The sequence below is a fragment of the Pseudopipra pipra genome, chromosome 3 (assembly GCF_036250125.1).
Source record: "Pseudopipra pipra isolate bDixPip1 chromosome 3, bDixPip1.hap1, whole genome shotgun sequence".
Lineage (NCBI taxonomy): Eukaryota > Metazoa > Chordata > Aves > Passeriformes > Pipridae > Pseudopipra > Pseudopipra pipra.
This window is the reverse complement of record NC_087551.1, coordinates 36,911,724-36,937,285: the sequence shown is the minus strand read 5'-3', so window position 1 is coordinate 36,937,285 and position 25,562 is coordinate 36,911,724. Positions and strand designations below refer to the sequence as shown.

The 25,562-nt window shown below is 40.5% G+C and overlaps 2 protein-coding genes across 7 annotated transcripts in view; one reads left to right on the top strand and one right to left on the bottom strand.

Annotated features, from left to right (window-relative positions):
- The window catches only part of SDCCAG8 (SHH signaling and ciliogenesis regulator SDCCAG8), a 106,120-nt gene extending 90,857 nt beyond the window's left edge, over positions 1–15,263 (top strand). For 3 of the 5 annotated variants that reach the window (XM_064648680.1, XM_064648677.1, XM_064648673.1), the window contains 3 exons: positions 8,417–8,543; positions 10,598–10,680; positions 14,916–15,263. In XM_064648680.1, the coding sequence (XP_064504750.1) occupies positions 8,417–8,543; positions 10,598–10,648 (178 nt within the window). In that variant the 3' untranslated portion in view covers positions 10,649–10,680; positions 14,916–15,263. Of the gene's footprint in view, positions 1–8,416; positions 8,545–10,597; positions 10,685–14,915 lie in introns of those variants that run through there. The other 2 variants (XM_064648674.1, XM_064648678.1) reach the window with 2 other exon arrangements.
- Positions 15,264–17,980: 2,717 nt separating this feature from the next.
- AKT3 (AKT serine/threonine kinase 3) overlaps positions 17,981–25,562 on the bottom strand; it is a 150,525-nt gene continuing 142,943 nt past the window's right edge. For both annotated transcript variants that reach the window (XM_064648682.1, XM_064648681.1), the window contains exons 13-14: positions 24,473–24,575; positions 17,981–21,681 (exon numbers count right to left, since the gene is read on the bottom strand). In XM_064648682.1, the coding sequence (XP_064504752.1) occupies positions 21,596–21,681; positions 24,473–24,575 (189 nt within the window). In that variant the 3' untranslated portion in view covers positions 17,981–21,595. The remainder of the gene's footprint in view (positions 21,682–24,472; positions 24,576–25,562) is intronic.

The following is a 25,562-nucleotide window of genomic DNA, read 5'->3' as shown; positions in this document are numbered from 1 at the left end:
ATAGCCACTCTCTTACAGAGAGTATAATACTGTCTATAATGTACTAATACATTTTTAAGATGTATTTTCTGTGAAATGCTTCCCTTCAGTGCTGCTAAGCAATTGCAGGTTTTAACTTCACATGCGGTTTCCTATTCATAATATAGCCCAAAACAAAACACCAAATGGACTCTGTAATCACAAGAGCTGAGCTCCATGAAGGTAGGCTGGCAATACTGCTCAGATCCTCCATCTTTTCTCATTTTTCTAAAAAACTTCTGGTTTCTCAGGATGAAAATTATTTCCCCTCAGCCCTTCTCAATGCAAAAATATCTCATCACCTCCCCTATGTTTGCTCTACCACATTACATCCCCCCGGCTCCTGTTTCCTTGATGCTGTGACTCCCTTCAGCCTCCGCAGAACTGGTTTGTGAGTGTACTGGGGGATATGGGGAGACTGGGGCTGGTCCCAAGTGGGTGCAGCCCTGGTCCAAAGTGCTGTGTTGCGTGACAGCAGCAGCTCCTTGTGAGGTGGGAGCTTGCTTGGCCAACCAGTGCAAACAGAGGCTGAAGTATTTTCAGATCCCTTGGGTATATCTGTGCATATCTGAGCCCACATCTGTCTTACCTCTCACGCACATCCGTGGCTCCTCTGCCCACCTTAACCTCTCTCCCAGCTATTTCTCTAGATCCTTATTCAGTATGTATCCCCTATTCTTCTTTTTGTTTCCTAGGCAGAGTGAGTTTGGAAAAAGAGCTGTATTTGTAGGGGAGTAGGCCAAACCTGGGGTAAGTTCACAAATGGAAGCAATCTGCTCTGTGTGGAGAGAGCAATGGGCCTTGTATGTAAGATGTCTATCTGAATATGCTGCACAGAAAAATTATGTCTGTCATCAATATAAAATCATAATCCTCCTTTTCTATGTCACAAACATGAAACTATACTCCATACAAATCTTACAACTATCATTAGTTTGACTGTAATTTATGCAAACCACAATAACCATGTGTGAACCCTGAAAAATAAGCAGAGCTTACAGGCAAAATCATTTGTTTGAAATGAACTGGAAAGGGGCATATTTGTAACTCTAGTGTGGAAAATAAGGGTAAGGGGGTTTAAGCAAAGCAGCTGATGAGTGATGCCTACATAGATATTTAACACTGATATTTTTAGAGCTTATTTTCATAATGGTCAATTTATACAATACAGCAGCCTTGGGTTTTATGCTGAAGAATAGTTTTGAAGGACTATGTTAGATAGATCTTAAACTGGGAAGAATCCCTTGTAGATAACCAAATGAGAAGAACTGTACCCGCCACTACTGACCTCTTGTTTGCAAGGTCACTAGTGAGAAACATTTTACCTTTCAAACACAGGTACTAATGGCTAGATACATAAACAGAAGCTGTATGCTCTGTACCTCAGTGCCTGCAGTCCTTGGTGGTTGCAGCCAGGATCTGGGCTCAGTGAGGACAGCAGGACTGAACTCAAAGCTGTTCTGTTAGCCTGCAATTGGGACTGTCAGAACAACTGAAGCAGTTGTAGCTCAGCTGCACTACCCTTTCTAGCAGTAGTTTTTTTTAATTAAGACAATATCTGACAAAGTAAATTAACAGAAGCTGATGCTTTTAGCAGGTTTTTTCCTTCAAATGCCTGATGTCAGCTTGGGCCACATGTACATTCTGCACATGCCATGGGATAGAAAAAGTGAAGACTTCTTTTTCAATTCTCTGTTGCCTGCCCAAACACCACATGTACTGTCTGTTACATGTCGCTTCTGATGAGGTTCATGCTGGGAATTTCTTTTTAAAGGCAAAGTGTTTGTGAAGGAAAGAGTTCAGATTGGGTGGATTGGATTAAAAATTCTCAGTGTCTCTGACTCAAATGCAGTGATTGCTTTATGTGGACACCAACGAGCAGTTTGTAAAGGTTCAAGTTTGTCTGTTAATAAAAGAAATAAGAGGAATCAGAGTAAGCAGTGGGGAAAATGAAGCATACATTTATAAAAAGTAAGCCAGCCACAAAAATTGTTGTAAGTAGTAAGACAAACACAAGAAAAATTATTTCAGTAATACAAATATGTATAATCTTATAAACATGAGGAGGCCACTTTTGAAACCTTAATATGATATGTGTCTGTTACCATTATCAAGACTCTGTTTCCTGATTGAGAAATTGTGCAAAATCTGTTCTGTCTGGCACATAAAATCAAAGAGGTGAACATCTTTAAAAAAAAAAAAAATTTTAAAAAAAATAGTCTGACTGTAAGATTCAGTATATTTCTATAACATTGTCTGCTTCAACCCCTCACCCCCCCCTTTTTTTTCGTAAGGTATTTTACAGCATTCTAAATTAATAGTCTGAATGATTTGGAGAATTGTTTTACTTAATACTTATCAACTAAAGGCAGAAAATAGTAACCAGAATTACTTTTCCTCCAGAGCAAACCTGATCCAGAGTTCATATTCCTATCACAGATCTTACTATTTTGTATTCCTTTAAAGGAGGAAAAGCCTCATCTTCAGCCAAGGGATTCAGACACAAATAGACACTGGTGAAGCTTTCACTCATATCTCTTCCAGCCTGCCATCCATTCTCTTTCACTGTTTCCTTCCTGTCAAAACCCAGGAGGGCTAAAAGTGGCCATCACAGCAGCTAAGCCCAGCTGCTACACCCCCCTACTAAAGAGCCGGCTGCTAATGTTCTCTCTTCAGCATGTTAGACATGAGCTATTAGAAGCCCAGGAATAGATCCAGGCTCAGGTTTCCTATGTGATCTATTTGTTTAACCTGTTGGGCCAGCTGAGAAAGAGAAGATACATTCTATTAGTCAGTGATGACACCTGAAACAAAGGGGAAGCTACTGTTCTATGTAAACTTTTAATTAAACCCTATTTATAATCATTGTTGTGCCATGCGAAGATTGTTATCTTATTGAAGATGATATACTATAGACACTTAATGTGGAAAAATTGAGAGTGCCTGTAGTAAAAGGAAATTTAGACGTTACCCAATAGATATTAAAAAAAAAAGAAAAGGTTGAGTGATACAAAGCCACCTAGGTCGAGGGGTTCATGGTGAAATGTGGACATTTTCTTCTTAGGTGTCTGATTCCAAACTGTGCAAGGGATATTAACTTCCAGTTACCATCTGTTAACATAAGTTGGATGAGTTTGTTCTGCCTGTAGCATGGGCAAGTGCTTACCTTACTAAGCTAGAAGTTATATAGATCTCTGCCTGAACAAATTAGTGACTTGGCCATTTATGTGGCAACAGAATTCTGATAGAAATTCCAGAGGGTGGGAAATTCCACAGAAACTTTTAATATGCCCTGATCTGTCTACTTGTGTCCTGTTAGAAGTCAGGACTTGTAGTGTGACAGAAACAAGGAGGCTTATTCACTACTCTTAGTTCCTACTCACTTAGGGGGTGGCTTTTTGGTCTCTGTGTTTTTTCTCTTATGCTTTTTTTAGTTCATTAACATGAGAAAGGGGGATCATAGTGTTTTGCTTTTGAAAGTAGATGAGAGAACAGAGCTGGGTTAAAGGATAGATTGTGTAGATGTTCCTGTTAAAATTCTGGGAGTATGTGGGGACTTCTCTGAGATGCTTATCTCTTAAGGTTGTCTCAAGGCCTTGATATATGGGTCAAGATCTAAAGTAAATAGTAATTTAGGACACTAGTGAAACTTTGGGGTTCAATTTGCTATTTGTCAGCATTTCTAAAATTATATACTCTAGTTTTCCTGCCTCAAAATTTACTGTGTGAATTTGCTGATGCTGTAAGCCACACTGAAGATGCAGGTTGCTCATATAAGAACTAATTTTACTATTGGTTTCAATGACCTAATCTTGAATCAGAGCTGATTCAAGATACAAAGAGGCAGTGAACATAAATTTTTCTACCTTGAAGAAAATGACAACATTACTTCTGCTAGGAAAAGGGAAGACAGAAAAGTAGCAGAATTGAGGTGGAATCATGGAGTCATAGAATCAGATGGGTTGGAAGGGACCTCTGAGATCATCAAGTCCAACCCTTGATCCACTACCACCGTGGTTACTAGACCATGGCACTAAGTGCCACATCCAGTCTCATCTTAAAAACCTCTGGGGATGGAGAATCCACCACCTCACTGGGCAGCCCATTCCAATGCCTGATTACCCTCTCTGTAAAGAATTTCTTCCTAATATCTAACCTAAGCCTCCCCTGGCAGAGCTTAAGACCATGGAAAGCAGAGGGGACCCATGCTGCCAACCCTGCAAGAGGGGTGGGAAGTGACAGCAGCTGGGGCAGTTGTGGCTGCAGAAACAAGCTCACTATGAGCACCAACCATACAACCTTAACTCTTTGCCTGGCAGCAAGTCTGGATTTCCAAGATCATCATAGACAAAGCAAAGCCTGATCATTGCTCTGTATGTAGGAGGATATGACATTAGGCAGTGCCTGCTCTATCTGTGTCAGGAACTGTGATCATCTGAGTTTGTATTTAAGGGTGTGTGATGCTCCTTATTATAAGGCAGTTCTGAAGTTCTTTGTGGTTTCATTAGGCTTGCCAAAAATTGTGGTTTACACTGAAACTGTTTAGCAGGATTGTGGTGGATAACTGCCTCAGGAGGAGATGAGCAAGGCTGGGCAGGGGAACAGCCATGGAGCTGGGAGCCAGGGTGGGAAGGAGTTGCATAGAAAGCCTTTGTTTCTAGCGTTTTCTAACTCTTGACTACTTGAGTATACAAATTTAATATCCTTTAATGGGTTGTAGCACAACTGTCTGTTAAGTACCAAAACTTAAACACTTCCTATCATGTGATATTAAATTTGTACAATGTTCTGAAAAAAAAATTATAAAATCAGGTAGAGGTTTGCTGATGGAAGGTTTGCTGGGGTTAGCTTTCTTTTCTAATTGGCTTGCTCCCTCCTTTTGTAACAAACTTGTTCTTAAACCTGCATTTGCTTTTCGAACTCACAGTATGTTAAAAATATTTGAGATTTGGAAATGCCTGATCACAAAATGTGGCACTGCCTTCACGTTGGGGCACAGCCCCCTTCAGTTGCATCCCTGCAGCATGGCAGAGGTCTGCAACATGGCCCTTGGTTTTCCCACTCAGAACCACAAGCCACCTCTGATCACTGTATCTACCTACAGGCAAACAAGCAATGCAGGAGCAACCTTAGAAACTCATAACTTGACACTCTTGCCCTGACAAGGGAAATGCTTTTTAAAGGCAGTTTTCTGCACAGTAACATATTCTCATGGTGTTGAGTTTTCGTAATTTTGGGGGGCAGCAGGAGCCACGCCCTGGCACCCCCTCGCCCACAGAGATGTAGCCCCCGTGGGTGGCCAGTGCCCCAGACCTTGCCGTGAGGTGCCCAACAGCCACGGCACCCACTGTTCAGGTGATGGGCTGGCCTGTGTTACCGTGGCAACTGGCAGATGAGGGGCTTCGGCAGGGTCAGCAGGGAGGCAGCCGCAGCAGTGTGCCGGCCGAGCTGCTCAACAACAGCCCTTTCAGCTCTGACAGCTCCACTTGGGCTGGCCAGGAGTAGTTATCAGATTACTTGTATTAAAACCTAATTAAGATGTGTGCCAGTAAATGCAGCATGATTATTGGATTTAGTGATTTAGCTGCTGCAGGTTGCTGCAATCCAATCACGCCATTTCAGCAAATCCAGCTCCATGGAGTAAAGTGAAAACGTTTTACATCAGTAACCTGACTATGCTGAAAGAGTAAATAACCTTTTAATGCCTCTACTATGTCAAGGACTGACTGATCCCCATTGCAGGGTGAATGGGCACTGCCCACAGATCCTTGCATATTAATTTCTTTCAAATCAACATTAAAACCTAGAGGGAGGCTGACAGGTTGTATCAGCTTTTTCCTTCATTGTGGATTGCCTGCAGATTAATGGACCTTAGTCCCCCAGGGCAGGGAGCTTGCAGCCAGAGTCTTGTGGGTGTCCCTGGTTTAGCAATGTGTCCCTTAAAGAAAAGAAGGAAGCTTTTGTTTTTATCTGTAGATAAGATAAGGGGATAGCTGAAGTGTAACACTGAGGGTGCTAGGACAGCTTTATGCTGTGGGTTGCAATGGAAATTTATTCTGCTGGTAGAACTCACCTTGGTGCCAAAACTCTGCTTTGTGTTCGATGTTTCACCTAGTTTCTGCAGGGTCTTGCAGTGATTGTCTAGCCATAGCTGTCAAAATATAACAAAACCCTATCTGTCCCTTTTCACTTCATTTCTTGATAGGCTAGGGTATAGTCTTGTCTCAGATCCAAATTTTACTGCTGTATGAAGTGAGAGATGTCTTCTTCAGATTGTAGCTGCACAAAGAAGCAAGGTAGCTTGTAGCCATACTAACATAAGCTCTGAGAATACTGAGAATCAGATTAAAACATTTACCTTGAAGCATTAATTGCAGCTTGTGATGCCTCACTTGTGTTCTCCTTCTGTGGAACCACTTGTCTCATGAAACTGTCTCTTTCTTGCTTCCATATAAAAGTAAGAACTTTGGTTTAAAGTGGCTAATGGGAAATTATTTGAATTATTATTTGAATTATTATTTCTACTAAATGGGAGTTTACTCCTTAGTGCCAGGTTGTCCTGTAGGAGTCCAAACATAACATGGTTCAAGAACTACATGTCTTCACCTTGTTTCTTGAAGTAACATGACAGAGCGTGCAGTCAGTCCCTGACCAACAACACTCCGAGGCCAAGGGAGAGCAGCTGCATGCCATCCCAACTGGACAGATCTTGGCACTTTGGTGGAAAAATGATCTCTTTTAGGACGGGGAGGCAAGGACACAGTGGTTACTCGTGCTCAGGACACAGTACATGGTTGCCTGGTAGGTGGTGTTGCCAAAGTGAGCGTGGCGACCGTGCAACCTCCCTCACTTGTATTAGCAAAATGTGCAGAAGGTTCTGTCACCCAGTTGTAAAAATGATGGCAGGCATCGATGTGCATTTGTAACATATGGGAAGTACAGTGAATGTGGGTGGAGCTGTTCATTTCTCATCTTGAATCATTTACAAGATCAGCAGGCAGGCCAGATACAATGCATATGGGAATGTGTGGCTGTGCTGCACATGTCACACATAATAGCAGATACTGTGAGAGGGCCCAGAGCCTGTCCTCAGGAGCTAAATGCACCAGAGCAGGCTGGGAGTCCCAGTGTGTGGACCAAGGGCCAGCTTGGCAGCAATTTTGGGAGAGCAGACTGGCAGACAGAATTTGGGAATTCACAGATCCAGATCTGCTCAGACTAGAACTGCTCCCTTTTCATCCATCATGGCCCAGAATTGTAAATTGGAATGTTATTAAACCTGTACTCAAGCACTGGAGATACAGATGATAAAGTTGTGGCCTGCTAGTCAAACCCAGCTCAGTGCCTGTGTCATCTTTCTCCCTCTCCTGAAGGGGACAGTTTAAATGTAACACAGTAGGTGGTGAAGTTCCAAACAGAAAAGTCTGAGTAGTATTGCCCTAATTAAAGACTTTTTGTTTACAGTAGTTTATCCCAATCACCGCTTCCATGATTTGAAAGGACACAGAGCTTCACAATAGAGTGCACTACAGCTTGTGTCCAGTAATACGTGTGAAATTTGCACAGGCTACCTGTGATTATCTAGTAAAAAATGTTGTTTTGATGTAAAATTTACATGAGTGGAAATTAATTGTCTGGGTGCCAGGAGTAATATGCAGTCACTGGAGACATAATAAGTGATACCCGTTTTTGTGATTAAAGAAGTAAATGTGTGCTTGCCCTGTCTTACAGTAGTATTGTCCCATCTTAGGCACTTATTTTTCCAGTGTAAGCAGAAGGCCTCTCCATGTTTTTTCTGATACTGCCAGCTTGTTCCCTCTGTTTTGCAGCCCCTGATGAGGAGGACCTTTGGAGTAATAGGCTCTTTACATCTTTCCCCAGGAATCCCTGTTACACTAATAAAGGATCTATGCTGACGTACTTAATTAACACTGTGCTTACTTGAAATAAACGTATTCTGTAATGAGTTTTGGACATACATAAGTTTTTGTCACTTCAGGTCCAGTTTGTCAGGGAGTTTGGGTATTTGGATTTATGATCTGGGCTACTGTGTGTGTTTCAGGAAGACAGTTATTGAAGCAACTACAGAATGTGCAGCTTGCTTAGCTATGGGTGTCAAGATGCAATCCTGCAGTCTTTATTGATGTCACAGCAAAGCAAATTTGCTGTCATGACCACATAAGGCTCCTAAATTAAAAGAGCAAACCTTTAAAAGTGCTTGTTTAAAGTGTGAAAATGCATTGAATGCCCATCCTAGGAGTAATACTTCAGTCTCAGCCCAACCACCAGCCTGGACTCTGGCCTCTGGGAGCTGCACCCGCCAGTGCAAACATCAAAGCTTCTACTGTGAACTCCAACTTCAGATGCTCTGCAACCCTTTTATCTATTTTTTTTCCAGGTTACAGCAGCTTGACAAGCACTGTCAGGCCACTGCCCAGCAGTTAGTGGAGTTGCTCAACAAACAGAATCAACTCTTCAAAGAGAAGCAGCTGCTTACAGAAGAGGTGCAGTTTCTGCGAACACAGGTACTGTGCCAGAAGAAAAGCAAGTCTGAGGGGAATATTCTGCAGCTTTAGCAGAGAGATCTGCCAGCAGTCTCATTTCAGCTGCTGGATTTTGTTGCTGTCATTCTTTTAAATACAGCATTACCTTATAAAAAAAAAATAAAGTAAAAACTCATGCAGTTGGAAAGAGACTGGTAGCTGAACCTGAGTCTCACTTAAACCTAAACTAAACGAAGAAAATGTTTTGAAGTGACAATAAAAACGCAGAAGTTATTCTCAGTGACAGTTCCTAGCCTTCTTATCTGAAGATTTTTTGTTCCTTTTTCAGAGAAAAGGGAAATCTGATCTTTACCAGCATTAATGTTTAAACAGTAACTTGATGTTGATAATTTCTTTGAGTTTTTTGCTGCCATTTGTCAGACTTAAGTCCCCCTATCACTTCATAATTTTTTTTCTCCTTATTTTTAAAAGTCATTTATTTTTCCTGCTGCTCCATGACTATTCCTGGTGAGATTTTTGGGACTGTCATATGCAGGGCCAGGGGTTGGACTTTGATGATCCTAGTGAGTCCCGTCCAACTTGGGATATTTTATGATTCACTCACTTAAATGTAAGATGGTGAATGTACAATCAGTCTTGCCTTCGCACTAATCACTGCACTGCTTCTCTGGCAAGACTGATTCTTGCTTCCAGTGCTCCCTAAGAAGCTGTGGCTACTTAGGGGCTGTTCTTGCTTTCTTTGTTTTGGTAACTGTTCTTCAGTCAGTTAGTGCTTTGGGAATAAGGGAGAGAGCTGCAGGGTTGGGTTTTTTCTTTGGCTTTCTTTTACTTTTTTTCAGAAAAAGGAGATCAAGCACAGGATGAGGTTTTCAGTAAACTAGCAGATAATGGAACTCTTGCTTTGTGGCTGAGTAAATGCACTAATTCAACAATATCACAATGCTTCCTAACTTGCAAACTAGTGATAGGGAGTTTGCCCAGGATAACTGGAGGTTACTGTTACTGAGGTAACAAAGGAAATTCAATGTAGGAAATTTAGTCTAGTGGCACACCTAGCGGTAAACAGAACGTGAATCATCTTAGAACTTTAAAATATTTAAATCACGCTATTTTTTGTAGGCTTTTTACCTATAGAATTCAGTAAATGTTTAACCTGGGAAATACAATCTGTACTTCGTTAAGCCTCTAATCATGTTCGTGTGTTTGGTTTTACAGGACTTCCTGTTGTAGTAGACAAACTCGGTGGCTCATGATAGTGTAAGGTTATCAGCATGTAGTGACTACTGGCAAATTTTAGGGCAACCACAGTGTTCTGTCTATAAGACAGGTTAAGAAGGTGGTTCAGAAAAGAAATTACCATTTCTGTTTTATGGAAAGCACTCTTAGTAATATGAACAACCTTTACATGGTCCACAGGGATTTTGTTATTGATAATCTATTTTTTCTGGAAGTGAGTGTGCTTTTATGAACTTGGGCAGAAGTATGAAAATCACACAAAAGAGGAAAATATCATTCAGATATTATGCTGCTATCATGACTTGACTGGCAAAAGCTGCCTTCTTTATGTTTATTACAAGTTAATTGTGCTCCAGAGGATATTTTTTAAGTTGAGAACACTCAGAAGAATGATAAAAAAATTATTAAAAATGAGCCCTAAAAATCTATTTGCAGCTATTTAAAGCAATGATGGTTCTCTGGGAACTGGAATTCAGCCCAAGAGAGCTGCCTGGAATATCAAACAATTGTTTTAAGAAAACTAAAGGATAGTTCACCATAAATGGAAGCTCTTAACTACAGAAAGATGCATGTAGTTAGTATAGAAATAAATATTAAAATCAAACAATTGCAGATTCAGTGTTGATCAAAGGTGAAAGTGACCTCAGATTCCACATTTTACTGTATTGTCCAACAGCTTTCCTTTATAATCAAATTTTTTAATTTTTTTTTGGTGGGGGGGAAGGTAAAAAAAAACAATCATGACCTAATCTTTTAAAGATGACATAAAATACATTAACCTATCTGTGCTGTTGTATCTTGGAACATAAGCCATTAGTAACTTAAGTTGTATATTTCAGGAAAAAAAATGGGATGCAGATCTCAAACAGGACACAGATGGAATCAAGTAAAAACCTGGATGGATGAAAAGAAATGAGCAGAAGTAGGTATTTTTTTCTATATTCTATATATGGGGTGAGAGGGAGAGGAAAGGAGGACTAAAAGTATTTGCAGATGTGAGTTGAATCTGGCGAACACTTCAAGACAAAAGGAAAAAGGAAGTGTTAGAAACATTTTTGGGTTTGAAATTCTTGGAGCTTTTTGTGCTTTGGTGGTTTGTTTCGGTTTGGTTTTTTAGCACTTAAAAATTTAAGGACAAGCCCTCCACAGCAAAGACAGGTTTACCTAACAGAATTAAAAAAAAAAAATCTTAAAGATTTGAGCAATTAAAGATTGAAGGGCAAGAGAGACATACAACTCTTAGAAAGGTGGGAAATTCTAGAAGATCTCAGATTTTACTATAGGTACTTTTTGATCTGGATAGTCACTGGGTATTTGTCTTTTGATTTGGAATTGGTTAGTTTTGTTGCTTCCAGTATTTTCCTTCTGAGAAAGCTTGAATCACCTCTTTCTTCAGAAAGGCTACAATTTGTTTTGTAATAAATCATAACAGTTAGTGTCACATAGAAAGAAACATTATCTAAATAATTGTATTTGCAGCAGTGCTGTAGGAGTCACAGTACTGCAACATAGTTCCTGCTGCTTTGTAGGAGTTACTTAATTTAAAAGCCCCAGAATTTAAAATTGGATCATTTATTTGAATCTAGCTAACCTAGAGGAAAGAAAAAAAAAATCAATGAACACTGACAAGCCCTGAGCCTTGATAGGATTTGTTTTCAAAAGTTGGGTTACTTCCACTGTAATTTTTATTTCTAGTGTTAGTGTTTGCTGTATGAGAGGAAAGACAGACAACCAGAAAGAAAGAAAATAATGTCTTTAAATCCAGCTACATTTTGGTGTGTTGAGAGTCTGTTTTTCATGGAAAATTCATTTGACATTGTGAGAGAAATGCTGGGTTTTCAAGTGATTGAAAAAAGTCGTGATAAAAGAAGTACCTGATCCTGCTACAATACTGCATTCCCTTACAGGCCACATGAGCTAAAAGGCTTTTAGAATCCTTGCTGAAGGAGTAACCAGCTTTTGAAAACATATTTCTCATTCTCAACAGTGAATTACATACTTTGAAAACAATGATATTAAATCTCCTATTACAGAAAGAAGCTCAGTGTTATTTCAGAATAACCACCTACCTATGACATGATGAAGATGCTCACATTGTGATTTTCATTTTCACAGAGTCAAAAAGGACTAGTATGATAATGTGGCCTGACCTTACAGCATGGGCTCTGTATCAGGCCACTACATAATATCTACTAGGTGGCACTAATACTGTATAATGGGAGACAGCATAACATATTCAGGACCATGTAAAGGTAGTCAAAAGTTTAATTTGGGATTTACACTTCTCATTTTGAATGTTTTCAGAAGACTCCAGTTCAGAATTTCTGCCTTTGAAAGTCTCTTGTGCATTGGAACTCACGCCCCAAGGCAGGAGGGTAACAGATACTTAGCTCCCCTCGTACATAGGTACTAAATACAGAATACTAAATAAATGTGCATAGTAGAGCAAACAAATATCTAAACTGAGATTGCTGGAAACCTCAGCACCGCCCACCAGGTATGTTTGTGAAAGCTGGGATGCCTCTCACTTGCAGGATGTGCCTTGGTGTCTATCAGTTTGACAGAAATCAGTGTTTGTCCCGGTGGACAATCCCCTCACAGACTCTGGCTGCCAGAAGGCATTGCTGGCCAGCTGAGCCAGGTAGGATTTGGACCTTGAGAATTACCTCCAGGTAGCGCTGTCGTCCAGTGCTGCTGCTCTGCCTTCCCCCCAAAGATTTCCTTCTGCAAACCAGCCTCTCCCTGGCAGGAACCTGTGCTATCCCTGTGCTCTCCGTGTGACCGAGCCACTAAACTCTCTCCTCCCTGGTTACAGATGTCTCTTTCACAGTGAGCGTGTCTGTGAACAGACCACTTTTCTTCTAAAAGGAAGTTAAAATACACTCACCCATACCTATGTTCCCATCCTCACCCCAGTCGCTCAGCAGGAGGTACTGTCAGAATTACAGATGTTCTGGGGCAGTGGTTTTCTTTGCTTTTTTATGTCAGCAGGAATTTTCAATGAGGTCCCAAGTGCCCCGTTTGCTTGGTTTTTTCATTGTATGTTACAGAAGGGGAACCTTGTGTCCGGCAAATAGGTAGCTCATCCACCGCTGATGTCAAAAGTGATTCAGGCTGATCCTTACATGGCCCTCAACTGTTCTTCAGGAGACCTGAAGGCTGCTTAGGTTACTGGGGAAAGAGCTTTTGTTTTTAGTGTAGTCTTAATGCACAAAGATAGCGCCTCTCTTGGGTGTTCGTAACAGGCAGTGACATTCCACAGGCAGAGGTTGGTGGTGGTGGTTGTTTTGTGTTTTTTAAGGAGATGAAAATCTTCACCTCTGCTTTGATGGAGTTTTAGTCAGAGGTGATGCAAGTTAAACTACAATAGGAGGGAACAAAGATAGACCTCTGCTTGATGTCTGAGTGGCCTGACATGACACTTCAGTTATTCAGCTCTTCAGCGTTTGGGAATCTGCAGCTGTGGGATGTCTGGTGTCTGGCTGCTGGGCCGCAGCCCAGGAGCTAAGCCTAGCCCTCCTGAGAGCTCCACTCTGGGTTTTACAGCCAAAGGAGGATTGAGGAACTGAAGCCACCTCAGTGCTTTCTAACCAAACAGGAAGCTAGTGGCTCCTCTCCCCTCAAAGTGTAGCTAGCAGCAATAAATTAAATGATGTCTGTGGTTCCACTCCTACAGACCCTTCCAACTTGTACACCTAAGAATACCCAACCACCCAGTTACAACAGATGCCACTGAGGTGAGAAGGTAATGTCCAGAGGAACCTGGAGAGGTCTGCTCAGTGAATACCAAAGTACTCTTAGGAGGAGGAGAAACTAAGACTGGAAAGGCTCTGCCCCTGACTATCCAGTAACCAATTTGTTTACCAATTACCTGGACATGAGAGTGACAGTTGTGCCCATTTAGTTAGAGATGGAATACCTTAAATAACTGCTTTAGCACCCAGGCCCTTGTATAGTGGGGGTGCTCTGAGACTCTGCCAGTGTTTGCGCTTGGTTGGCAGTTCAGGCTGTAGGCAGGAGGAGACTTGCCCACTTCCTTCATCAAGCTGAGGTTCTGCATCTCACAAAGCATTAACACTGGGTAACTGGTGTGTGGAAAGACACCCACAAAAGCATTTGCCAGGAGATTTCTGCAGGAGTTGAGTGTTTGGGGTCTTTTATTGTCTTTTTGAGCTTCTGCCTGTACTCTTATGCTGGGAGTCACTGCAGCACAGAGAAGGTTTCCTCTTGTTGTCACTAACCAGGTCCTGAGAGGGAATTTAAGCCCCAAGGCTTTCCATTGCTACAGTTCATTTTTCCTTGCACTAGCTGCAGACACAACTGTACCAGCTGGTGTTGGTGCATGTATTTGGGGGGGGCAGTACCATATTACTGGTTTTAATTATTTTAATTCTTTAATGAAGTACAGCTTCATAAATTCTTTTTTTAACTCAGCCTAACCAACCAAGGGGGGGGAAAAAAAAACAAACCCTTTAGTCTTCTAATGCAAAACCAGCCAAAGTAGAAAGTTTATTTTTATTTCTGAGGTCATGTACATCTCTTAAATTCAATTTTTAGAACTCCAGTGGCTTAATTCGAGGTAGCTCCCCCAGCTCCAATAGTTTGATGTCTCACTCAATTCAGTCAAGTGCTACCAAGGAAGCACAAACAATAGCTATGCAAGAGCTTCAAAACTGCAAATCAGCCTTCCCACCAGAGGTTTCCTACCAGCACCCAGGCAACAGCTTCCTGTTTTGCTACAGCTGCCCACACCGGACACACAGGGTACACTGCACAGAAAACACTCTCTGGCACAAACTCACCGCCTTCTTTCCTGGAAGGAGAAAGGGGCAGGATCTTAGACGTGCCCCAGAACAAGAGCTCAGTTATTTACTGCTAAACAGGAGCCACATTGAAAGCTCATGGAGATCTTGTTTTTCAGAAATCAGATATCTCTTCTTCTTGCTACCTGTAAGACTTCTGAGCTTAGAAAGAGGTGAGGACAGCAGGTCCACAGGAAGCACAGGCTTTGAAACAGCACTTGTTTACTCTGCCTTACTGCAATCTTAACCAGTTCTGTATTTCTCTTCTAAGAACTCGCCTGCAGGCTGAAGTGACACAAATGAGAAACACAGGCACTGCCACACAGACTACCCATCTCTTCCTTTTATCTTTCAGGTCTGCTCTGCACCTGGCTGAAACTTGTCTGAGGCTCACCCAAAGACACCTCTGCAGAAAACAGGCACACTTGCTAGCTAATTTCAGCTGGTTTCTATTTGGTTTTAACTACAGAATCACAAATATTTTGAAGCCTTACCAGCCTATCAGACTTTCTAGGACAACAGCTGAGACTTTTCTGAAAAGACCAGGCTTGCAAGCCAGTTTTAAAAGCTATTATGTGGTATAGACTTTAATAATTTGTACAATTTTTATAAAATGTTTTAATCTATTTTCATAATTGAACATACGTCTATATTATTCACAGACTGAAATATCAATAAACCTAATAAAATTCTTAGGTTCTCATTCTGTCCTTCTGAATTCAAGGGAAAGCATGTGCAGGGGGAGGAGGGAGAAGGGGGCTGTTTGCAAGTTCTGCACAAGCACGCTGCCTTCCTGTTTACAAACTCAGTACCAGAATCTACCTGGGAACTTTATTTTACAGCGTATTTGTCACTTTTATATAAAAAGTGAGAGTCCCAACAACTGCTTATTCATCAGAAAAGCATAAGAATGATTGACAAATATTCCACATAATGTGGAAGAATTGCCATGGGGCAGGTTTCCCTTTAAAATGTTGCTGGATAAAGCCTTTAAGAGAAAGGAGCCCTTGGTTTGTACAGATGAGCCATTAAGCAAGTGCCTGGCTCTCAACACTGAAAGTGGTGAAGCTGGACTTCTCCACCCGCACATATTCAGCAGTCTCAGGGATGGGCAACAGCTGAACTTGGCTTCAAATTATTGAACTCAAAACACTTGGAGGCTTTTTTTCTGGTTAACTGCGCACTTGCGTTATCCAAGGTTACTCTCCAAATACCACACAGTTTCAGAAAGAATTTATCTGAATCTTTTGCTATCTAGCGTAGAATAAGTTATGCACACAAGAAAAAAGTTTCTACATCTGTTACCTTCAGTGTAGTTGCAGAATTGCACTAGCAAAGGGGGAAAAAAAGGGCAAAGAACAGTTCCCGGTGATAAAGCTACTTCAGCCGGCATGAACACATAAAATGTAACAAAAATAAGAGTAACAGCATATGCAATAAGTTACCATTGGCTGTGGAACACAATCTTTCCTTCCCTTGTATTTTAAGAATTATTAGTGGTACAGCCCTAACATCAAAGTGATTTTTTCCTCCCTATTTCAATTTCCTGCCATATTTAACTGCCAAACGCATCTGATTGCCTCCCTGAACTGCTTCACAGATATGACACCAAGCATGCCAAGAATGGCCTCAGGTCTTTAGGGACAAGAAAGCCACATGAGGGAAAGTCCTCTCTAGTCAAACTTGGGGTTTGCCATAGTAATCAGGCTGACAGTTTTATAAGTGTCACTACTTTATAGATGGTTACACAGTTAAGAATATACATTTAGAAATGTAGGAAAATGCAAACTTTTTAAAATTTATTTTTTATTATTCTGCAGCATAAATCTGTGTTTAAATAGGAGACAGTGCCTACGCGCGCAAAGGAACTCGGGCACCTAGTCCCAACACTTAGGCTTCACTGAGACCCTGGAGCTGCCATGCCCTGGGCCAAGGCACAGCGGGACCCTCAACCTTTCTGGACCTGCCTCACCCACCAGGTGGCTTCTGGTGGCCACATGCAGGGCACCACTGCCAGCCACTCACATGCATGTACGGGTCTGATTCAACAAAGGGTCCTGGGCTGCCAGTATATATAGCTGGAATTAGGTTTTTCATACTTATCCCAGATGTAGGTGGAAAACCCATTATGTTGCCAGGAGTCTAGAAGGAATCATTTTCCCTGCAGCAGCTATTCTACTTCAATTAGTCATTAACAGAGACAGCACTAGGCCTATCTGTCTCATGCCCCGCCCCCCTCCCTCCCCTGCTTCTACTTCAGCATAAAATGCTTAGTTTTACAAAGTTTACAAGTGTCAGATCAGACAATCAAATCCAGGAAACCCCAGGTCAGCAGACTGAGTGTGATTCCACAACACAGGATGCAACCTGACCATACAGTCCTGCCCCTGCCACAGCAGCGTCCTGGTCACTGACATCCTAATATCACTGAGCTATGGCTGGCTGTCTCTCTGATGCTCTTTCCTATTACAAGGTGGGGGAGAAAAAAGGAGGAAAAAAAAAGGAAAAAACCTGAGACCTGGATGAAGCACCTCTATTCCTGAGAAGCATTCATGTAAAAGAACCCAGATGACCCCCTGCTTTAGGGACACTCAGCCCTCCAGATCAGCTGGTTCAAATGGCCCTGGACCAGCTCATGGGCTTCAAAGGGTCCCACTCTATGGTGCCCTGTAAATCCCACCTTCACTTTTTTCCCTTCTCCTTACCCAAACACATCATCTAGCTGTGGAATATGAGGCCAAGAATTTCATTAGCTGAAAATCACTTAAATCATGGGTGTTCTGATAGGAACATAGCCCTGTAGAATCATTGCTTAAAAAGTGTAACCCAAATTTACTTTTATAAGGACATACACCTCATAGAGTTAACATGAACCACCTGTATGGCAACAGCCTCGGTCCAAAGCACAAATACATCTTGCTTAGTCATAAAAATTTTTTTTTGACAATACTGTAACTTAATAATTTACAAGCTGAAACCGTTCACCCAGTATTTGAAATATGTCACAGCGAGTTACAGTTATCACTAGGACTTCACAGCAAATAAAACTTGTAACTAAACATGCACAGATCATTATATATACAGTGATAAAAAAATAACGATGTACATTTTCTTGTAAGAAGAAATTAAGTAAATTCTTTGTGCATTTCAGGATTGAAACATCTAACCTATATAAAATTACTTTAAAATATGAAGTAAATATTTAACCCAAAACTTGAGAAATCTTTTGTAATCTGCAATATAGCCTTCTCATTTCCTTTTTTTTTTTCTCTGACACGGAACAACTTAGGAATTTTATCCCCTAAGATATTTAATAGTAATGTGCAGATATAAAAAATACGTCCTTTGTGGCAAGCTTGAACATATATATATATATATTTACAAACCTCCAGAACAAATTAGCATTAAAAAACACAGAAGTAGCAGATTGACATAGTGCTTTATTTAAGCTGTCTGTACGAAGGAAAATAATGTGCATCCCTATCATATACGTGTAAAAATACTAAGGATGTACAGTGTACAAAAACAGTTTCTTGTAGTTATTTCACATCCTTGTGGGTCATATACTTAAGGAAATAAACAGTTTAAGTATGACCAACAGTAATACGGTTTCTTGGGTTCATAGTCGTGTCTGCTTAATATCCTTAACCATATGACTAGATCTTGCATGGATCTAATGAAAGAACTAGCAAGGTCAAGAAATGTCACAAACTCTAAAGCTACAGGGAGGTAATTCAATTACCAATTTAGAGGTTTTTATTTAAATAAATACTTTACATTTCATGCTTGCCTGTAATGCACTACCAGGAGCAAGATAAGGAAATTCTACTGTAGACAGTACAAACAGTAGCAGCAAAGTGTGTACATTGAGGTGTAATATATAGACCCTGCAGTTAGTAAGGAAAGACCTTACTTTTGTACTCTAGGAGAAGCACATGGCCCCTGCAAGAACAGTCAGCTTTAAGAAGCCACAAGTAAAGATGGGAAAAAAATGTAAAACAATCCTGGAATAAATGTTCTTTAAGCAACAGGAATGTACTGGAAGATGGATTAGTGTGGAAAGCGAAGCTGTGTGCAAAACTGCCAAAATCCAAACAGAAATGACCTATTTCCTCTGAGATGGCTGCAGTACAAGAGGGCATACTGTATGTCATGGAAGTCAGTACAAGCTGGAGTCAAAGTCTGAAATGTACTGTGCTCGAAAGGCTCGCCAAGACAACCAGCCACCATCTCCTGTCCAAAACCAACCACAACTGCAGACAGCAAAAGAAGAGCTTCAAAAGTTTCTCTCAGCACTGCTTGTCCATTCCTCTGTCACCTGTTTCTAACACTGGTAAGAGAGAATCCCCCAAGCCCAGGCAGCACAAAGTGTCTGCTGACTCTCTGTAGCACAAACTTGATCACTGATGTTTTGAAAGGCAGACAAACACAATGCAAAGTGATGTCTTAAAAGGTTTTCAAATAATTCACTGACAGACACTTACTGCAAACCACGCACTAAGTAGCTACGCCATGGTGAGCTAAACCACAGGGCGTCCTCTGCCCGCAAGGAGCGGCTGGCCAGAGGCACGGCCAGTCGGTCACCAGCTAGAGGTGCCCTGTGTCAAGAGACTTATTGCTATTACAAGCTGAAAACACAGGGGAGAAAACACAGGCATGTAACACAGATTTTGAATCACCATAGTTTCAGTCTGTAAGTACGAGACCTTTGCAGAGAACTAATTAATGCCCGTCTGTTAAGTACTTGATTATTTCAGTCACTCGCTCGCTGTGTCAGTGTAGACACCTCTACAGCACCGGTGCAGAACACACCTGCAACTCATTTGCTGCCCATCTCTCTCTCTGCACAGGAACAACAACATCTACACATCTTTAGTGTTACAAGGTGACACAATGACATCGTATGCAGTTACAATATACATCATGACATATTTCTGTTTGATTATCCATTACTAAAGATAAAACACAAAACATGAAAAATTGTCTAAATTACTCTGCGTTTTTAGCTGCCTTGCTAAAATGCCCATCAACCCCTTGACCATCCCAGCACATGCACTGCCAGCAGTGGGCTTCATGCTTGGGCACTCAACTTTCCACATCAAGAGGCTAAGGCATCTGCGTAGAACATCTCTCCTCTCAGACCCATCTACTCACTCACACAACGCAACCAGGAATACTCAGCAATATCACAGTCTTTGTGGGAGCTAACAAGAGCTGAACGCAGAGATACTTCAAATGATAATCCCATGGAGTTGGGGTTGTCCGATGTTGTTAGCAAGGGTGCGTGCGCTCTGTATGCTGCACGGCGTAACGTCCCAACTCCTAGCACCAAAGGGTTTATTATTAAGATTATCATTGCTGAAGATCAACGCTAAAGTTTATGCACATGTTCTGTTAGACACAGATCTTAGGAAATGGAAAGACGTTTCCCTATCAGTGGAGCATTTGTCATGATGTTTTAAATTCAGTCAATCGGGTACCACTGTTACATGTAACTTGCTGGATTTCAGGACTCTTTTGGTTGAGGGCAAATCTTCCTTGAGAACGGCTGATCCCAGAAATTTGCTATTTTAATTAATAAAATAAAGTGCTTTTCTTGTAATCACTGTGGTCTCATTGTTCAAATGCAATTCCTTCATATAGAACAGACGTTTTCTCTTGTGCTGTCAGGCTCTTACATTATGTTTATCCTAAATGGAGCACAAGACATAGCTTTTTTGTCTGTTTGTTTTTAACCCTTTGGCGCATGAGGTTGGAATTCCTCACCTCCATTGCCAAACAGTTAAAAGACAGTATTTCATTCACAAAAATCTGATTCTAAGCAGTATGTACAATTTCAGAGCCTTGTTAAAATTTCCACATGGGAGAAAAGTGCATTATTCCCTTCAGCTTGTACAGTCCTTCCATATATTACAAAATTAACTGCTATAAGCCTGTTCTAAGATGTAGCAGCATTTGCAAACATGACACATATAAACCTTATCTCTAAAAATAAATACTAACGCAGTATAACCAAGGGGAAAAAAAAAAAGGAAAGGAAAGCAAAAAAGAATATTCAGAGTTAAACACCTGGAGAAAAAAGCTAATTCACAAACTCAAAATAAAAACAAGTAAGGCAAACACCTGTTTACCTTGGTGCACACATTTTGGTGAAAAGCAATACCATTATGCCTGTCTACATTCTTCAGCCATCAGAGGTGATGCATATCATGAAAGAGAAAAGCATGAGAAAGATGTTATCTGGTGCAAATTATAAGACCCCTTGAACAACTTCAAATGCTGCTTTTATGCCTTCATTTCTTGCATGTATAATGTTCGATTCTCCATGATTGCACATGAACCTGGAAGTTCTAAGTGGCAGGCTGGGCGAGCCCAGCCCTTCTGCTTCTTCTGTAGTATCCAACAGTAATTAAAAAATAATATATATATATTTATATATATCAACAGTTTAAGTCCTTCTTTCAAACATTTCCCAAACAAATTCCAGCCAGATGTTAATGACAGAGACCTGCTTCAAGTAATGATATGCCTAACAGAAACCTTGCATATGTACATCACCACCCCTATGTTTCCTCATTCTAACCAGCACAAACAGATGCAAGAAAATTTTATAGCCTAGTCTGTTTTGACTAATTACAATTTTGATTCGTCTTCTGGAAGAAGATAAGCTGGACCAACACGGTTTTTGTTTAGCCTCCGCTGTGAGGAAAAATAGATGACTACTTGTTCACAAAGTTTACAGTGCTGAAGTCAAGTCATCTACCTTCAAAGAAACTGTTAGTAACTTCTTGACGTTGCTATTATACTGAGACTGTGGGCAGCAGCAACAGCAGGAGAGCGTAGTAGAGAAAAATCTCATATGTCATGCAAAACCAAAACTGATTTTAGGTAGGTTTGGGAAAGAAACTTGTTCAATTTGGAATGGTCTCTGAAAGTGCCCCTGCTATCATAATAGTATCTAGTACTGGTGGTGATGTTCAGGAATCATTTTCAGTGATAAACCTAAGATGACAGTGAAGCAGCAGAACAAAAAAGTTATTCTCGTCCACTTGCAGAGTAGGAAAACTGAGGGAAATGCGGCCGCCTCTCATTGTCCATGCAGTCCATACCATCCTCGTCATCTGTGTTAAGGGAGAAGTTCAAAACATCATTATATTTGCAACAAAATTTCATTATTCACCTGATATGCAGTATACCTTTCAGGGTTCAATGCTGAAGTTGAAGACTCAAGTTTAAGTAAGACTTTAGTCATGTATGTAAGCTTATGGTCAAACAGCAGGATGATGTTCACTGAAGGGATATCACTTCCAAATGTCACTATTTGGGTGATTTGGGGTAGGTTGATTTGTTGATTGGGTAGGTTGATTTGTTGATTGGTTTTATTATGCCTATGATGTGAGAACTTCAATCACTACTACCAGTTCTAGGCTAGTCAAAACATGCCAGCATGGAAGCCGACTGCTGACTGGGCCAGACAGTTTCCCTTGTTTCTTGAGCTGAGCTCAGGAAATTATAATCTTACTGCAGATATATTTAAATATTCCTCCATTTCAAAGGGAGTTAAAAGGAAAAACAGCTACAAAATGAACAGTTCATGGAGGTTCTATGTGTTTCAATTCTTAGATATTATTTTTTAGTAAACTATTTATTTTTACAGTATTTACTGGGATCAGAGGAAACATGGACTAAGCCAAATTCATAAATATTTTCATTTACATAGTTCCTGCAGTGCCAGTGGAAACCAGGCACCAGATGTTACCTAACTCGGAGCATTTGGATGGACGTTCTCACATGGATTTTTTAACAGTGCTTGTTCTTAAAGACTCCTACTGAGACTGTTGTTCTAACGACATATTTATATGCAACCTTTCAGAATTATGTATCTTTTGTATCTGAATATATTCTACACATAAAAACTAGAGTTAATGCAGGTTTGAGCAGTTGTTATGATTAGGCTACTTGACTTCAACAATGCCGCTCAGTTCTGTAACTTCAAATACAATCTTGCTTTTACACTATCAGTTTAAAGGAGGTTAATGTACACAGCCTGTTTGTTTTGCTATCAGACTGATTACTGTAGATACAAGACAGAGTTTCAATAAAAATAAATATCTAGAAAAGATCTTTATTTCAGCAGTAATCTTCTGACACCGTTACTCGCCCTCCTTCCCTAAAACACATTTTAACCCCCTTTTGCGTAATCATATCAGACAGAGGTGATACCACACTGTAAATAATACAATTACTTGTAGATTTTAAAATTAAAATAATTTAAAATAATGTCCCAACCACAACAACAGAAAAGGGAAAGCCCCATGTGGTTCTTGAACCACTGCAGTTCACTAAAAATGGCAGCAAATCTACCTGGCACAGGAAAAAAATACACCTCTGTGCTGCTGGCAATGCTGCTCATCGCAGGCTCAGGTGAGGTAGCCCTGCCAGCTCCCTGGAAAGGCTCCCCATGCCAGCAATTCAGCAGCTGATCTCTGAACTGCTGTTGGTCATCACCCCCCACTTCATTATTCTTAAGACTCAGTCACCTGCCCTGAATTCAATAAATTTAAAGCTGAAGCCTTGGAGGCATACACGTTTTGTATTGCTTCACCCTTTGATGAACTAATAGCCATTCTCATTACATAGGTGGGGTTTCAAGAGATCAGAACTTTATGATATCAAATCAACAGACTCCAAGTTAATCCAAATTTTAAGTAAAATTTGTTCAAGTTACAATTATGAACAAATTCTTATCAAGCTAAATGGGAGAAGTAAGGGTTCTCTTTTCACAGTAGAAAGACTTAAAATCACTTAAATTATGAACTTTGAGCAACCTGGTCTAGTGGAAGGTGTCTCTGCCCATGGCAGGAGGCTTGTAACTAGATGATCTTTAAGGTCCCTTCCAACCCAAACCTTTCTGCGCTTCTATGACTGTGTTCAAACATTAGAAACATGAAATCCAGAAAATACACTAGGTCTATATACAAACAGAAAACTGCAGCTAACCTGCGAATCCTAAAACACCAAAAAATGGGCTAGCTTTAGGAAAGGGTAAGCAACAATAACTACAGCCTTTATTGTCTACTTTTGTGTTCCGCCTTTCTCAGCCTCCAATTTAAAATAAACAAAAACTCACAAATATCCCATTTAGAAAAAAAATTCACTCAGGAACTCAGAAGCAAGATTTTAACTGCTCTGGCTTGGTAAATAACTCTGTTAAGCCCTTGGCTGATCAGATCATACTTGTGCATGTCACAGAAGATGACAAAAATACAAACTGTGGAGAAATTACATTCACTGCAACAAAGAAACTCTGTGCAAGTCCCAGTGCAGTGGTTACATCCTCATTAACAGCTTCTCTAAGAGCTCTGCTGAAGAACGAAACTTGGTATGGCATTTCATTTTCAAGTAATTGGTATGTACACAAAGAGAAATCCACTTGTCTCTGGCAGATCTTTTTTTTTTTCTTTTTGTCTTCAAAGTATTTTAAAATATGCCTATCTCACTAAAACTAGACAGTGTCCACATGCTTAAAGCAGGGTCCATGTTCCAAGTACTATGCTGAACTGGGACCTTGACTGCCAACCAGTAAACACTTGAAGCTAGTGCCTTCTCTTATTTAAAAATAAAAAATCCCCAATAGGCAAACAAATGAAAACCCCAAACAAAATCAAAACATGAAAGTCCATACCAAAAATGCCCTCAAAACTCAAATCAGAGTGATCTAGTATTCTAAGTTTTGTAATTGCTCCTTCTTAAAAAGAAAACTGTCATCGAGAGTTACTCTTACACACTTCCATATGAAGATTTTTATTAGTAACACTGAGAACAGCTTTTCCATTCAAACAGAAAAAAGCCTTACACAGTGCTTTATTATAAACATTGTTAAGTCATGCTAACGCATCATTTCTGACTTACATTTTTCAGGCGGCGTTATTGTAATAGTCTGAGCTGTAAATTCTTCATCAAAATACCTGGTGTCTGTCTCAGATGTCACTTGAGGTTTAAAAGGAGGTACAAGCTGAAAGGCACCAAGAAACAAAATAAAATTACTATACCTCAAACCAGCCAAATTACTACCAGGAAAACAAGTAAGTTCTTTTTCCCTACACCCCAGATCAAACAAGTAGGTCTGTGGAGAGGCAGCTGAGTCTCTTAACTCCTAGTAAGAGACAGAAGCCATTAGAGTCAATCCCAAAAATATCAATTCAGGATCCAGTTAATAGCACAACACAGCTAAATTCCAAATATCATTCTCACATGACTTGCAGATAAATTGAGCTGCATAAAGATAATTACCTAGAAACTCTTCAGGCCAATGTAATTACCCGCATAGCTGTGAGGCAAAGGCACCTCTAGATACTTCACCATAACTTGGCTGTATAAACAGCTAAGGAAAAAAAACTACTCAGAGAGTATAATAAGCATGATGGTTTGGTTTGGTTTTTTTTTTCAGTGTTAAGACCTTCATCTGAACCTACGTTTAAAAGAAATTATGTGATGTGAAAATTAATCTTACATTTGAAAAAAGGCCAGTTCATGCTTAAGTGAGTTCCTGGATCTATTCCTGCCTACTGCTTTTAGAGTACAGTGTGGTATTTCCCAACAGCAAATCACTAGTATCTGCTCACAGCCCCCAGGCAGGACTTCCTTGCCCCTCTTTTGAACCAGTCTTGCTCTCCACCTTCTCCACCGGAAGAACTGCCTATAGGCCAAAGATTTTAACTGGAAGGCATATTTAGCATGGAATATCACTCTGCATGATGCTAGTCCAAAAATGATACAGCAGTTTAGTATGTATGATATTGCAAATGTGTGTGGGTGTGACATAAATGTGTGTGGGTGTGGTGTGACAATGTTTTTGTTTGTACCTTGGAGCCCTTCGGTGTTATCTCCACATATGCAATTTAAAACACGCCCTGAGAATAGTGTATTGATTTTCCTTTCAATACAACAGATTACATGATGGGTCACTGATATTATCAGCTATTTCACTAGTTTCATGTTA